At 37.9% G+C, this 17,766-nt stretch overlaps 1 protein-coding gene across 1 annotated transcript in view; it reads left to right on the forward strand.

Moving 5' to 3' along the window:
- Dhc16F (Dynein heavy chain at 16F) overlaps positions 1-17,766 on the forward strand; it is a 1,052,459-nt gene that overhangs the window by 277,023 nt on the left and 757,670 nt on the right. The window contains exons 18-19 of the mRNA XM_068227815.1: positions 2,998-3,183; positions 9,097-9,243. Of these exons, the coding sequence (XP_068083916.1) occupies positions 2,998-3,183; positions 9,097-9,243 (333 nt within the window). The remainder of the gene's footprint in view (positions 1-2,997; positions 3,184-9,096; positions 9,244-17,766) is intronic.

Below are 17,766 nucleotides of genomic sequence, written 5' to 3' on the forward strand. Positions count from 1 at the left end.
GCAGAAGAGAAACGTAGACTGAAGGGCGATTTTTCTGTGGTTTTTCTTTTTTTTTTTTTAATGACTATTACTATTATAACAGGATCTGTGAATATCCATGCGAGGAAGATAACCTCGCCCCAAATCTTTTGGAACTCCAAGCCCTCCCAGGGCAAGCATGTATAAAAATTTACCAAGCCTAAGAGACCAAATAAAATTAGGGAAGTTTACTGGGGTTTACCTTAATACTGGAAATTTTACAAGGGATCCCTAGTTATGACAGTGAATGAAAATCTTAACCTAAAGGACATACTAAAATATACCTAACATGATCTCAAACGACCATTCTTATTACAACTAAAATCTTAAATAACCTCTAGACTTGCCAATGTATCCGGCCGGATATATACCCCAAAATTTGCTTACAACTAAATTTCCTTAAGTTACTAATAGATACTAAAGCATCATCTCATAACTAGGGGATCTTGACTTGTGATTAATGGACTCGACTGATCCTTTTCTTCTCAGGATCGCTGACTAGCAATGACACAGGGGTTAAAAATTTCAATATCATGCAGGGACCTCAAAATCTGGGAGCCAACTTATTAATAACATGGTCCGCAGCACTACTCACAGTATGAGTCTTTACATAAAGTGGGTGACCCACAGACAGATTGTGTGGTCTTCGCCCGTGATTATAGTTACGTTGAACTTTAGCGTAATATACTTTCAAATTCTTACGCGCACGGTGCCAAGCAGCACGGATCGTTTCTGGATTTGTGACATCAGGTAGAAGATCGTTAATAGACCACAGATTAGAGAATGGAGAATTGGGGGTGAACGCTAGCATCAATGAAGCAGGAGTTTGCTTTTGACTTTCATGAACAGCAGTGTTGAAAGCAAATGATAACCAATTAAGTGATGAATCCTACTTAGAATGGTCAGAAGAATGGTAGGCAATAAAAGCAGATCTTAAATTTCGATTGACTCTTTCAGCATAATTAGGCCTGGGATAATAAGGGGTGGTAGTCACATGAGAAATAGATAGGTCAAAACAGAAATTACAGAATTGCACAGATGTAAAAACTCTAGCATTATCACTCACCAGAAAATGACAGGGTCCAAATGAAGCAAAGATCTGTTTCAAGCAAGAAATAGTAGTATTAGCATTAGCCATGCAAGTAGGAAACAGCCACGTAAAACGTGAGAACGCATCAACACACACAAGTATGAAACGATGGCCGGTCTGTGATCGCGGAAATGGTCCGATGTAGTCTATAAATAGTCTCCATCGGGCGAGAAGCTTGCTCAGATGACAACAGGCCAAGGCGGGTATTAGGAGCGGGTTTACTAATATTACAGGTTTCAGAAGATTTGACCATGGTGCGGATTTCACCATCCATAGATTTCCAAATGAAATGCTTACGGATTTTCTCTCTAGTCTTGAACACACTGAGGTGTCCACCAACAGGGGATTCATGGAAATATCTGAAAAGAGCAGGAACTAAATTAGGTGGAACAACAATTTTGGGGTCTCTGCGACATAGTAGTCGGCACCAATGCATAAAATCACTGGGTATTTTAGCAGAGCCCAGCAGTGGTGTTCCGAAGAATAATTGACGCACTCGTTAGAAAATCATAGGAAATTATAAAGTTTATAATGTCTATAAACTTATATTGTTTAACTGTTTCACCAGTGAACAAAATTTTTCTTGGTTGCTTAATTTTTCCCATTGTACTATATCTTAATGTTTATAATTTAATTACTAATCAGATACCTGATTTTTGCCTTGAGGAGGTAATTTGACTGATGATGCCCTCAATGAAGGGCGAAACATGTCTCAAATGGAATTAATAATAAATTCCTAATGTTTAAAATTTATATGTATTGAATAGGTGACACATTAAACCCTTTAGCATCCTATATTCAGTATCAATACGGACAACAATGATTTTTATCACTTGCAACAAGATTCACATCGAGAAATGTTATAAAATATTATATAAAGTGTGTATGACACAGTTGTTGGCTTAAGATAATAAAGGTTTAGAAAATTAATATCGATCGATCATATTATCGATTCAATTCAGATTTCATTTTCATTCAGTTGGCAGTATTACGGGAACCGTGAGAGCTCCCTCCTTACTCCACACCCCGTATAAAGAAATATCGCTGAAAGGTGCACGGACTATACATACATACATGTATATTATTGTATTGTAAATATTTTTTTCAAAATAAATTTGAAGGCTAAAAATGCAAAAAATACTTTATCTCAGAATAAAAATTATCCACAACTATGATATCAACAATTAAAGGTTTTTAATTCTTTGTATCACTCTGAATCAATTTATTCTATATAGTCAGCATGTGGAAACTTTTTACCAGTACTTGACATACATTGATACATACACACAAATTTTATCGGTGAGGAAAATTATCTTCTTTTCTTTCTTTTTTACCAGTGACATGTTTTAATTTTTATTTTTCCTGTTCAAAGCGTTTTTTATAGAATTCTGTTCAGAAATACATTGTCTATCATTACGTATATCCTGTTGTATTGTAAATGATCTTTTCAAAATAGATACTGAGACAGAAAATGCAAAAATATTTCTTTTTTCCTGATAATAAGTATTATCAACAACAATAATATCAACAATAAAATGTTTATAATTCTTTATAGCACACTGAATCAATTATTAGTTGGCATGTAGAAAATTTCTCGATTGTATTTGCCATACATTGATAGATATATGTAAATTTTAAAATACATGTGTTTCTACTAAAAAGGCATGGCATTTTACAGTAGTTGAGTGGAGGTGGACCTCTGGCCTCTTCAAGTCGATGGTGAATGGCCAACCAGATCGGTTCCTGGCTCCAGGGGGGGTTAATGATGAATTCTGTCTTTTCAGCACAATGCATTTTTATAATAGCATACCTCTACATTCTATTCTGTTTTGCTTTGTTATGTGTTAAGTTCTCACAGAGATTAATATTTTAATGTGCAATCTTTGCAGACCCGTAATCCTCATGCTGTTCAGCCTCATCTGAGGAAATGCTTTGATGCCATTTCAAAACTTGAGTTCGGAGTGAAGGAAGAAGATGAAGAAGCAGATGAAACCATTAAAAAAAAAGGTCCAGTGCTTACAACTGATATTGTGGCAATGATTTCTCCAGAAGGGGAAAAAGTTTATCTTGGAAAGGTAGGTAGGAGCTATGTGAATGTGAAATATATGGTGATACAAGTTTGTCAATGTTTATTGAATTTTAGTACACTGTATCTTCTGGCAACGTTTGTAAGTAAATGTTTTCTCTCCCTAATATAGTATTTAACCTCTTAACCGGGTATGACGACAAGTTAATTCGTCTTCCAGTAGTTGTTTCTCAATGGGATAATGACAAGTTAACTCGTCTAGAGCCTCCAAAAAAAAAACTGTTATCTGCTGGGTGGGATGTGTTATCTCTTCTCTTTTGGCTGCTGAGTGTCATTCTGTGATCGCTTTTTAGATGTCAATAAGTTCCAGATTGCTGTGTCACTCTCTATGCCAATATTTCAAAGCATTTTCTGCCGTACATAATTGCTAAACATGCTCATTTGGATGGATTATGATACTACTCTTCAGCTTCTTGATTCTGATGATGAATTAGATGACAGCACTTTGGATAGAGCTGAAAATCACAGTGAACTTGCATCTATACCATTATAAATGGAGACTCATTGAAGAAAACCAATATAGTGTAATAATATAATAATGTACTTCATTAAAACATTGGCATCGTTGTTACTTAGTGTCAGACATAGTATCATAATGTAGATGCAAGAAGTTGAATTAAACACGTATTGACCTTACATCACAGCCTACACAGTTTTTAGGGTTACATTACCATCACAAAGTTTGTGACACTAACTGCCATAATGCAAATTTTCAGATGCCCACCAGTTATAAGATATATTTATGTCAAAACTGGCTGGACTAGATGACTTATCCTCCACAAATGCATGCACACATTATGGGCAGGACGAGTTCATTTGTCATTCACGGAATCGCATAATGGGCGGGACGAGTTCCTTCATCATTCACGAATGGGTAATGGACCTTATGAGATAACTCATCACCTACATCATGATAATGATGATATCATGATAATCATGATAATTATAGAGACACATTGAAGAAAACTGATATAGTGTAATAATAATGTACTTCGTTGCAACAGTGGCATCGTTGTTCCTTAGTGTCAGATGTAGTATCATAATGTAGATGTGAGAATTGAATCAAATAAGTATTGAACTATGGTTTGAATTACTAAATCAAAAGAAACCATTTTTCTCTTTGCAAAAGTCTAAAAAGTATTTAATCTGATCCAAATTGGGTTTTGCCTAAGGCCATAGCATAATGATAGCTTTTTAAATGTTTTAATATATACTTTAGTTAACACATTGGAGATGGCTGTATTTTAACCCGAGAGTGGTGGCACGGGGTATTTTGTGACCTGCCTTAAATTTATTTTGTTCGATTGTGCTTATAAAACTTGGAGACCTTGGCTGCCACATACCTCTCCCCACATTCCTTGCCTTTTGTCTGAGGTCAGTGGCATTGTAGTGAAGGGTGTTCATGGCATTGTAGTGAAGGGTGTTCATTCTTAGAAAGAGGGATTATTGTCTAGCAGTGCAATAAAGTGTCTCGTTAGGCCCCGCGCCACCAGTCCCGTTTGTTGGAAGTAGGCTACACCAGCAGCAGTGTTGAGTGTACCTAGTGACTTATTTTGTAATAATCTTAGGAATTCATTTGGGTCAATCCCTTATCACTGAAATGATTTATTAAGAGTATGAGGCAGGGCTGTTATGTCTTTTACAGTCTGTGGAGGCAGAGTGAGGATGAATTTAATGGAAGTAGTAAACTCCAGCAGTGAAATGCGACAGAGCTCTAATGAAGAATTAAATAGTAGTGATGATGACTTACCTCTTTATGAATGGTTTTGGACCATAACAGGAAAGAATGATGTTACAAACTGGCAAAAGTTCCCCTTGCTAAAACCTCACATACTCGAACCCACAACATTGTCACTCATTTACCGTGAGTGAAATTAATAGCAAGAAGTGTATCATTGCCTGAAGAGCTTTGAGCATATTTTTTCACGAACGATAATATGTTGCAATTCATTGTAAATTGTACAAACCTGGAAACTCGCAAACGAATAACTTATCAATATATGGATTGTCGTGAAGAGGATAATTATTTCCTGTAGCGAAATTATTTTGGAAGAAACCCTCCCCACCATCCAGGAATAGCATTACACAGTTAGCAGGATCTAAGCCTGTCAGCTGAATTATGCAAAATAATGTGTTTAGTAAAAATTGTTCCTAAGCATGACAAGTTTTTACTTTTATATGCTGTGAAGCTGATTAATATTGGATATATATAGTTATTTTTATAAAATATCATGCTACTGAGTTAATAAATGGAATGCATCAATATATGATGAATAAAAATTAGTAATTATGTTACAAAAGCTAGTTCAATCATAGTGGTCAGAAAGTACCCCACGCCACCTATCATGTTGAACCAACAAGTACCACCTGTCTGCGATTAATGTGCCACCCTCCAGAAATCGCAGGATTTTTAATGGTTTTTGAAATTATTTCAATGCTTGGGAAAGCAATGGTTGTAATAAATTTTGGTATATTTAGAAAGATCACACTTTCCTGTACACAAAGATGAATTTTAATTATCATAATAGTACAACAACTTTTAAATATATGCTTATGAAAATAAGTTCTACAAACAAACAAAAAAATATCCTGACATAGCTATGGATGCCAGTTAGGTCAATATTTTGAAATTTGACAAATATTCAGGACAAATGCACTAAAACATATGATCATCATCATCATCATCATCATTGTACAGTTCCAGCTTCTGTTAATGAGCCTCTTCCACTTCTTCCTGTCAATATACAACTTGTCATGGAGAACATCATTCACTGTCCATCCTCTGGTAACTAGATCAACCTTGATCATGTCATATCCATCAGTTTTTAGGTCTTCCTGCAGGTCTTTTCCCCTCCACCTGTCTTTCCAGGTTTATTCTGTCTGTTCTTGTAGGCTCCATCCTCATCACATGCCCTTACCACCGTAGTCTGGATGTACTGATTCTGTCTAATAAGAATGTCTTTATTCTGGCTTCTTTCCACACCTCCTCATTCCTTAACTTGTCTATCTTGGTCTTCTGGATGGTGAATCTAAGAAATGATGGGAGGTTCCTCATTGTAGGCTTGGATTTCCAGTTCTGTACTTTGTTCTTGAACTGGTCTATTCAGAAGGTGGTCGAAATGGTTCTTCAGGACTTCCCTCATGTCACTCTCTCTCCTAACCAGATTTCCATTTTCATCTTTAAGTGCCTTTATCGTATTCATTGGTTTCCTGTTACCTCTGATAACACTATACAGTAGTTTCTTATTGCCTCTGCTGTCTTCCTCCAGTTTCTGAGTGAATATATTCCATGCCTTGGTCTTTTCTTCTGTAACTGTTCTTTTAACATCCAGTTTCTTGTTTCGGTACAAACTGTTTGAGGTTTCTGATCTTTGCCTCGTCTCTTGTAAGATCCGGTTTATTTTTTTCCTGATCCCTTTCTTTCTGCAAGAGATTTCTTTCTCTGATTGCTGCTCTCACTCTTTCATTCCACCATGGTGTTTTCTTCTATCTTATTTTTATACTCATCTTTCCACAAACTTCAGTTGCTTCCCAAACCAATGTGTTCCTTGATCTGGTCCATTCTGCCTCTTCATTTTTTCTTTAATCTCTTGGTAACAGGGTTTTTATCTGGTTCTGATACTCAGTTCTCTTATCTGTTTTCTGGAGTTCCCATACTTTGAATTTTGGCATTTTCCTGTTCTGTACTTTTGGCACATAGAAGTTTTAATTAAAATTGAAGTAATTGATAAGGAGATTCCACCTATTCAATACAAAAGAATAAGAAATGTAGTGAATTACATTCTCATTTAATAATAATTAGAAATGGTACCGGTTTTGACCCTAGTCCAGGTCATCATCAGCCGATTAAGAAATGGAAAACAATGCATAGGATCAGTAGAAGAGGCAATATGAAAAGGAAATGAATGGGGGTAGACACTGTAAAACTTAGAAGAAGTAAAATACAAGACATTCAAAAGAAAAACAGTGCGCAATTCTCTTAGCGGCAGCAAGGCACACGCAGCGCTAGGCAAAGTCCCACAATGATTACTTTAAATTAAACATAGAAGTTTCTCAGGTCCGCTACTAATAGACAGTGGTCACTGTCAAGGGTGTTACCATTCTGCTCCTTTATTCATCTGAGAAGACATAGTGGCATATAGCAAGGAAAATAATTGAGTGATTTTCTTATGTTGAAATTTCCTACTATGGCCATATGCTGCAATTTTATTATTATTAATAATGTCTATTTTGGCCTGTCATGACATAATCCTTACAAATGATTTTGAAGAATAGCTATTTTTTCGGTGTTCTTCACGGAACCGTATGAAATAAATAACAATATTCCTTATAAAGTCAGTTTTCAAGCTTCTTTGACAAATTCAGAACAATATATGCCTTGATATATTTTCTTCTCTTCTACTTTAATTATCATAAGTGTATTCAGAATGTGGGAGTTGTATCTTAATTTTATGACTAATTTTATTTAGCTTTTTCACTCCATAGAACTGCTGTAGCAGTCGTGTACTATTTTCCCTTCTTGTCTACAATGGATTGCTGGAGAGGTTAGACCTTTGTGACATTTAGCAGTTAACCTGGGGGTCTGCAGTTATCACTAGAGTTACCAGATGACAAGAGCAATCCATTAAGGCAGTATTTGTAACGTTTTGCTGTAAGTGTATCCACCTTAAGCTTCCAGTATTTTTGAAGTACCCCCTAGTAAATATCATTATAATAAAAAGCTAATTTTAAGGTGTAATAACGATTATTTAAGATACTATTAAACAGTGATAAACATATTTATGTTCTTTTTTTCAGTCATGCAGGGCTCAATGCAATGAATATATGCATGAATTGTGAAATTGATGAAGTTATTTTATTAATTCAGAAATATGGAAAAGCAATAATTTATTGTTGTGATTTACAACTAAATAAAAGTCATTTCTGAGTAACTAAGCCACTGAGATAATCATACCTCTAATTACAGTTTTTACCAATATCATAACAAAAAACTTGTACCCCTTCAGTCCTTTCAAAGTACCTTTAGGGTTATGTATAACCCCCTGTTTGGGAAATACTACATTAAGGGTTTGAATATCCTAGTTGCCCACTGTCATTTTGTTAGTGCTTTCAAGGTGGCTTCCAAGATTTTTATTCCGTAAAGCCTAAAATGTTGGAAAAACTGTTTACTGCCAACGAAGCTCTTGCCCTCATACTGTGTAGTGACTTTGGAAATGAATAAAAAAAGATTAATTACGCAATCCTGACAATGAAGTTAGTTCAGTCTCACTTTATTCAGCCACAGGTTCTACTACAACTGCAATATTATCATCAAAAAGATCAGCTGACTTCAACCTCTCCACTGAAGATGAATATGCATCTGAACTACAGAGGAGAGAAATTATTAGGAAGAAGTAAAACGTCACCTAAAGAAACACCAATCTGATTCTGCTAACTGGGGATTAAAAGGTTTCATGTACAATGTTTTATGGGAATATTATTAGTAATTGGAAGCTGTCCTCTTCTATGGGATTCTAATGAAGTTTTGCTACCATATTATTATTATTATTATTATTATTATTATTATTATTATTATTATTATTATTATTATTATTATTGTTATTATTGTTGTTGTTGTTGTTGTTGTTGTTGTTGTTGTTGTTGTTGTTGTTGTTGTTGTTGTTGTTGTTGTTGTTGTTGTTGTTGTTGTTGTTGTTGTTGTTGTTGTTGTTGTTGTTGTTGTTGTTGTTGTTGTTGTTGTTGTTGTTGTTGTTGTTGTTGTTGTTGTTGTTGTTGTTGTTGTTGTTGTTGTTGTTGTTGTTGTTACAATAATTATTTCTTCAATAGTTGATTTTATCTTTATAAGTCTATCACAGTCAGTAACCATAAACTAGAATAATACAAATATACTCCTTTTTTATAGGGACTAAAAGCTCGAGGAAATGTTGAAGACTGGCTGGGAAAAGTGGAAGAGTACATGTTCAGTGCTCTTAAAAAGCTAATGAAATATGGTATTGGAGATTACAGAGCAAAGAAACGGACGGAATGGGCACTCTGCTACCCTTCGCAGGTAACGTGATGATAATCTCTGTAGGTAGAACACATTATGTCTGTGATTATTAAGGCGACACTCCGGAGATAAAAAGATATTTTTACCTAATTCATGGATTTTCACAAAACTTTGTGGGAATGCCACCCATGTAAAAGTAGAGATATCACGAATATTTCATTCATATACAATTAATAGTTTTAATTTTTGAATTATTTTTGAAATCTTTGATTCCAATTTTTTTTCATGAAATTTAATTAACATGTTAATGTAAATTTTTTTAATTAGGTAGATAATACTTCTTTTAAAAGCACTACTTATTGATTTTTCTGTACATAATTTATATATGGAGATATATTGTACCAAAGTTTGTGTAATACCAATACAAGCATAAAATATTGCTCAATGACAGTCGAGTACTAAAATATTAGTCTGTAACAGGTTTTATAAATTCATTCAGAAATAAGATAGATCTTACAGCTTGAGTCTATATAAATATATTGGGAGAGGGTGGGGGAGAGATTTTGGCCCATCCCATGGATGCGTATTTGCAAATAACAGGCTTATTTGATTGAATGGAAACATGACAATTACATCATTACCTAACAAAGCAGTTCAGCAGATGCCACGCCCATTTCTGCTGTGCCAGTATCCATTATTCCAGTCCTGAAAATGGTTTTCCATGGTTTCCCACTTTCACACCAGGCAATGCTGGGATTGTACCTTCCCACTCCTAGGCCCTTCCTGTCCCATCGTCGCCATAAGACCTATCTGTGTCGGTGTGACGTAAAGCAACTTGCATTTCTGCTATGTGCAGACTGGCAAACAAAGCATTATTAAAGTGTTTGAATTCAGTTAAATAACTTTGTGACAAGAAAGAAGAAACTCAATCCTTTCAATTTCAGTCATAAAAAGAAATTGCCAAAATGACCAAAATATTGATTTATATCTCCAGAGTGTGGCCGTAAAGAAACAGATTGTGAAAATCAGACAGAAATATTAAAGTAGGCTCTTTTATTTAATTCAAAACAGATGTAGCTAAGGGACAGAATATAATAATGTATGTCTGAGAATTATTTCTAATTTGTTTGAGCAATTGACCTAGATGTTAGACCGCTTTAAACAACAAGCATCATCTAATTTGTTTATATACTGTACATTATTAGGGCTCAGATTTTTATGATATGTCATATTTTCATCCTGTCTTCTTTCTTCATGCACAAGTTATTAAGCAATATTTGATGATATTTTTAGCAAATAAGAGCATTTTCTAGTCATATTTATATAGTTTTTAACATTTTATCAGATATTGTTCTAAACATCATTTCATAATGCTTGTGCAGCTTATCGTAACCTTCACTTGGTGGTAGCAGGATTTACTAGGAATTTTCTGTCAAAGCCAGCAGGTGAATTTTCCATATATATACCTGGAACAGAATGAGCCTATTTGAGATGGCAAAATTATGGCTTATTTTATGTGAAGGAGAAACAAATAGCTAATTTTCTCTCCCTCTCCTCCTCCTTCCTGATAGCCAACATTCAGGTTCCTAGTTCTGTGGAGTGGTGGAGAGGAATTTCAACCACGCATTATCTATGCCACAATACTGTATCCTTTTGCCTCTGCTAATGAATAGTTAGTGTAGTTTCATGATGCCTAAAGTTAGTGCGAGTTTGTGAGGTATTTTTAAAGATTTTTGTGAAAAGTATTTTAGTACTGATGCATAATGTATATTTTATTTTGAAAATGTATGAGGTGAGATTTACAGCTGAGATGTTTTTCAGTGCAACAATATTGCAATACTGCTAAATACAAAAGCTGTGGAAACAGAGAATTAGTTGCAGGAAGCAGACAGCGATTGCTGTTTGAGAAACCCAGCAGTTCATCTCCATCTGGCAATGCATCTCAACTTTTTAAGGACCTTTGAAATTATGGTTTCATCAAACATTCCTTTATATAAAGAACAAATATCTTCATCAAAAAAGGCTTTCACGGCCGCAGATCTTATAATCACAGCAATAGAACCAGCTTTTGGGTGGTTAGGCCGTGTGCATAATGCAGAGTTTCGTCCAGACGTGCCATTTGGACTCATCAGCTGGAATGGCACGCCCCTCCAGGACTCTGCATAGCAGAGGCAGACCAAACTGTGTGGCCCCGCCGAGTTAGCAAATCAAGATTGCTAACCTGCTAAAGGAGAAAAGATTTCTCCGTTCAAAAAAATGCTCCCCCATTGGAGATACAACATCAAAAAAGGCTTTCACGGCCGCAGATCTTATAATCACAGCAATAGAACCAGCTTTTGGGTGGTTAGGCCGTGTGCATAATGCAGAGTTTCGTCCAGACGTGCCATTTGGACTCATCAGCTGGAATGGCACGCCCCTCCAGGACTCTGCATAGCAGAGGCAGACCAAACTGTGTGGCCCCGCCGAGTTAGCAAATCAAGATTGCTAACCTGCTAAAGGAGAAAAGATTTCTCCGTTCAAAAAAATGCTCCCCCATTGGAGATACAACATCAAAAAAGGCTTTCACGGCCGCAGATCTTATAATCACAGCAATAGAACCAGCTTTTGGGTGGTTAGGCCGTGTGCATAATGCAGAGTTTCGTCCAGACGTGCCATTTGGACTCATCAGCTGGAATGGCACGCCCCTCCAGGACTCTGCATAGCAGAGGCAGACCAAACTGTGTGGCCCCGCCGAGTTAGCAAATCAAGTTTGCTAACCTGCTAAAGGAGAAAAGATTTCTCCGTTCAAAAAAATGCTCCCCCATTGGAGATACAACATCAAAAAAGGCTTTCACGGCTGCAGATCTTATAATCACAGCAATAGAACCAGCTTTTGGGTGGTTAGGCCGTGTGCATAATGCAGAGTTTCGTCCAGACGTGCCATTTGGACTCATCAGCTGGAATGGCACGCCCCTCCAGGACTCTGCATAGCAGAGGCAGACCAAACTGTGTGGCCCCGCCGAGTTAGCAATGCTAACCTGCTAAAGGAGAAAAGATTTCTCCGTTCAAAAAAAATGCTCCCCCATTGGAGATACAACATCAAAAAAGGCTTTCACGGCCGCAGATCTTATAATCACAGCAATAGAACCAGCTTTTGGGTGGTTAGGCCGTGTGCATAATGCAGAGTTTCGTCCAGACGTGCCATTTGGACTCATCAGCTGGAATGGCACGCCCCTCCAGGACTCTGCATAGCAGAGGCAGACCAAACTGTGTGGCCCCGCCGAGTTAGCAAATCAAGTTTGCTAACCTGCTAAAGGAGAAAAGATTTCTCCGTTCAAAAAAATGCTCCCCCATTGGAGATACAACATCAAAAAAGGCTTTCACGGCCGCAGATCTTATAATCACAGCAATAGAACCAGCTTTTGGGTGGTTAGGCCGTGTGCATAATGCAGAGTTTCGTCCAGACGTGCCATTTGGACTCATCAGCTGGAATGGCACGCCCCTCCAGGACTCTGCATAGCAGAGGCAGACCAAACTGTGTGGCCCCGCCGAGTTAGCAAATCAAGTTTGCTAACCTGCTAAAGGAGAAAAGATTTCTCCGTTCAAAAAAATGCTCCCCCATTGGAGATACAACATCAAAAAAGGCTTTCACGGCCGCAGATCTTATAATCACAGCAATAGAACCAGCTTTTGGGTGGTTAGGCCGTGTGCATAATGCAGAGTTTCGTCCAGACGTGCCATTTGGACTCATCAGCTGGAATGGCACGCCCCTCCAGGACTCTGCATAGCAGAGGCAGACCAAACTGTGTGGCCCCGCTGAGTTAGCAAATCAAGTTTGCTAACCTGCTAAAGGAGAAAAGATTTCTCCGTTCAAAAAAAATGCTCCCCCATTGGAGATACAACATCAAAAAAGGCTTTCACGGCCGCAGATCTTATAATCACAGCAATAGAACCAGCTTTTGGGTGGTTAGGCCGTGTGCATAATGCAGAGTTTCGTCCAGACGTGCCATTTGGACTCATCAGCTGGAATGGCACGCCCCTCCAGGACTCTGCATAGCAGAGGCAGACCAAACTGTGTGGCCCCGCCGAGTTAGCATTTTTTTGAACGGATTTGCAGAGTCCTGGAGGGGCGTGCCATTCCAGCTGATGAGTCCAAATGGCACGTCTGGACGAAACTCTGCATTATGCACACGGCCTAACCACCCAAAAGCTGGTTCTATTGCTGTGATTATAAGATCTGCGGCCGTGAAAGCCTTTTTTGATGTTGTATCTCCAATGGGGGAGCATTTTTTTTGAACGGAGAAATCTTTTCTCCTTTAGCAGGTTAGCATTGCTAACTCGGCGGGGCCACACAGTTTGGTCTGCCTCTGCTATGCAGAGTCCTGGAGGGGCGTGCCATTCCAGCTGATGAGTCCAAATGGCACGTCTGGACGAAACTCTGCATTATGCACACGGCCTAACCACCCAAAAGCTGGTTCTATTGCTGTGATTATAAGATCTGCAGCCGTGAAAGCCTTTTTTGATGTTGTATCTCCAATGGGGGAGCATTTTTTTGAACGGAGAAATCTTTTCTCCTTTAGCAGGTTAGCAAACTTGATTTGCTAACTCGGCGGGGCCACACAGTTTGGTCTGCCTCTGCTATGCAGAGTCCTGGAGGGGCGTGCCATTCCAGCTGATGAGTCCAAATGGCACGTCTGGACGAAACTCTGCATTATGCACACGGCCTAACCACCCAAAAGCTGGTTCTATTGCTGTGATTATAAGATCTGCGGCCGTGAAAGCCTTTTTTGATGTTGTATCTCCAATGGGGGAGCATTTTTTTGAACGGAGAAATCTTTTCTCCTTTAGCAGGTTAGCAATCTTGATTTGCTAACTCGGCGGGGCCACACAGTTTGGTCTGCCTCTGCTATGCAGAGTCCTGGAGGGGCGTGCCATTCCAGCTGATGAGTCCAAATGGCACGTCTGGACGAAACTCTGCATTATGCACACGGCCTAACCACCCAAAAGCTGGTTCTATTGCTGTGATTATAAGATCTGCGGCCGTGAAAGCCTTTTTTGATGTTGTATCTCCAATGGGGGAGCATTTTTTTGAACGGAGAAATCTTTTCTCCTTTAGCAGGTTAGCAATCTTGATTTGCTAACTCGGCGGGGCCACACAGTTTGGTCTGCCTCTGCTATGCAGAGTCCTGGAGGGGCGTGCTATTCCAGCTGATGAGTCCAAATGGCACGTCTGGACGAAACTCTGCATTATGCACACGGCCTAACCACCCAAAAGCTGGTTCTATTGCTGTGATTATAAGGTCTGCGGCCGTGAAAGCCTTTTTTGATGTTGTATCTCCAATGGGGGAGCATTTTTTTGAACGGAGAAATCTTTTCTCCTTTAGCAGGTTAGCAAACTTGATTTGCTAACTCGGCGGGGCCACACAGTTTGGTCTGCCTCTGCTATGCAGAGTCCTGGAGGGGTGTGCCATTCCAGCTGATGAGTCCAAATGGCACGTCTGGACGAAACTCTGCATTATGCACACGGCCTAACCACCCAAAAGCTGGTTCTATAACAAATATCTTATTTAAAAATGTGCTTAAAGAATGATACGACTTACCACATTCCCTCCACGTCCACATTAACAAAGAACTATCTGACTTCCTATTATGACAATACAATGAACAATATAAGAAAGAGTGTCAGCAGCAACAAAATATAGGTTTCCACAGAAGAAACCACTGACATAGATAGTGGGTATGTGGAAAATATTGTAGGCACTCTTTAACATGACCAGCCTGAAGAAACACTTCTGTTGGTGTATGAGATGTTGGATGTTGGATGTCTGTGATATCAAAATCCAGCACTTGCCTTGAAAATATGGGTGTGCAATTTTGTGATGAATTAAGCTTTCTGAAGCAAACTGAGAGTGAGTTATTGAGAGCACAGGGTGAAGTAACTGGCAAGGTTAGGGAAAAATTATGATGTAAACTTGAACTAAATCCTAAATAATCAAAATTGTGTAAAAGTGCTGATATTCTTTATGGTCAAGAAGCAGAATTCAACAAAAATGAACCAGAAATTTCTGCTAATGATTTTTACTACTCAAGTATGTCCGTGTTATGTCATGCTATGTAGAAAGAAGTTTATCCCTGTACAAGAATCTACTTGCTGACAACTGGAGATACACCAAGTTTGACTGTCTGCAACTGCATGTTATCATCCAGAGCAACTCTACTGAAAGTGAAGGCCGAGAGAGGTATGAATTGTACTTCATCTGTAACTAAATGTTGTATTATCAGGGTTTTAGGTCATATTTTGGTAATTTTTAAGGCATAAATGCATGCATATTTCAAGAGTTTTTAGGTCATAGAAATCTGAGCCCTATACATCATTAATATTTACTCATTTGTAAATATGTAAATAAATACTGATATTTTTAAAATATTTCTCTCACTCTGGAAGAATAAAAATACATCATATTACACATGTGCAGTGATTTTTTTGTGTGCCTATTAGGCTACAAGAGCTCCATAGGGTCTGTCAGACTTTTGTGTAAAATTTTTAAAAAGAGAAGTACCGTACTAAATTTTAACAGTGCATTTTTTAGAGGTGAAAAATATTTTGCTAGATACTGTACACACTTTAACCCTTTTAGTACCAGTCGCTTATAGGTGGTGTGTGCGAAGAATACCAGGCTTATTTTTAAGAAATTGCAATCTTTCAGTAAAATCATTATAACTTTCTTATTATTGAAGATATGTCTCTGACATTTTACATGTTTACATGTTTTTAAAGACACAACCTATGTTATATTAATGCTATAACATAAAAAAATGATTAGTTTAACAATTATCAAAATGAAAATTGAAAAAAAAATTGAGATAAAGAAACACAAATCAAAATCAAAATTATGCTCTGAAAAATATTATTGTCTGCAGATACATGCTCTTGGTTCACTATTTGCAAAATTTCAATAACCTAGGCACTAAAGTTTCTAATTTAAAAAATATTTTATGACCGGGTGTTTCGAGATACAGCGGGGAGGGCTCGAACCGTGTGTCATTTCCAACTGAAACTTCAATGAACATTGTGTTATGCATGTAGGCATTGTTGTCATTACTGCCTGCATCACGGCCTACACTGTCTTCATTTCCATTACTTTCCGAATCAGCATCACTGTAACTTTCACTAATAACAATACCATGAGGTTTATTGTACTGTGGAATGTCATCGCTACACTCACTTCCTATCTCTGAAATAACATTACCAACATCATTATTACATGAGCCTGATATAGCTACATCTTCATCAGACTCAATATAGTCGTCATTGGCACAGAGTCTGTTAATATATTCAGCTAAATCGTCATCATTCTCGAACACATCGCGCGCGGCAGAGGCAGCCATTTTCCTACTCAGAAACTTTTACGGTGTACAGAATATAGGTCGCTTTGATAAAATAATATCTCTGTAAATAAAGCGACTGGTGCGATAGTTGTGGTAGATTTAGAAACTACAGATTCCGAAGAGTCTAGATCACCTGCATTGTGCTGCTATATGTCTGGAAACTAAGAACTACAAGCAAATATAAAACTGCTTGCGTAAGGAGTGCTATTGCGTTCCCAGCAATTTTCGTTCGCTCGCCGAGGAACGCTTTTGCGCTCTCTGGTATTCTAAATGTTAATTTGTATTATCAAAATATATAACATGTCCCTTTGAATATGGTTGGTGTCAGGAAGGACGTCTGGCTGTAAAACAAGGCCAAATCTACATGTGCCACACAGTTCACATCTGCAACCCCACCGTGGGGTCAAAAGATCAAAATATGTAACACTAGCTGATGTACCCGTGCTACGCTACGGTTTTCTCAGAAAGACTGACTTTGTGGATTTCCTAACTAGAGTCAACATAGGTCATTACAAAAACGTCAGTAGGAATGTAGGGATTAAAATACTTGATCAAATGAAAAACAGCACATTTTCTCACCTTTAACGAACAGTACTTATGAACATTAAAACAAGAATAATAGTTAACACCACCTTTCCACTATTATTCTTGTTTTAATGTTCATATCTGATGTCCAATACGGTCTACAATAAGATTTATTATCAGTACTAAGGTGCCGATCCAACAGTCCAAAGTTCCAGAGCTGGAATGACCAGGCCCCAAACTGCCGTGAACACTCCTGCGCTATTGTTCCGTGAAATATGCAAACTGCTCATTCCAATCAGTGCCTCAGATTAGGGATTAAATAGCTCGAATGCTATTATGAAAAAATGTTTTACGTACCATTAGTATAAGAAAATTTATGAACCAGAAGGATGGCATGCTAAAGAAGAAAGTCGTCTAACTACCCAGCTACTTCCTGTCAATATTCAGGCAGGCTGTTACACTTGGTACGATTGGGCAAGTTGGTCGTGTGGTTAGGGGCACGCAACTGTGAGCTTGCATTTGGGAGATAGTGAATTCAAACCCCACTGTCGCCAGCCGTGAAGATAGTATTCCTTTGTTTCCCATTTTCACACCAGTCTGCTTCCTTCACACTCCTAGCCCTTTCCTATCCCATCATCACCCTAAGACCTATCTTCGTCGGTGCGACATAAAGCGAATAAAAAAAATTAG

The sequence above is a fragment of the Anabrus simplex genome, chromosome 5 (assembly GCF_040414725.1).
Source record: "Anabrus simplex isolate iqAnaSimp1 chromosome 5, ASM4041472v1, whole genome shotgun sequence".
Taxonomy (NCBI): Eukaryota; Metazoa; Arthropoda; class Insecta; order Orthoptera; family Tettigoniidae; genus Anabrus; species Anabrus simplex.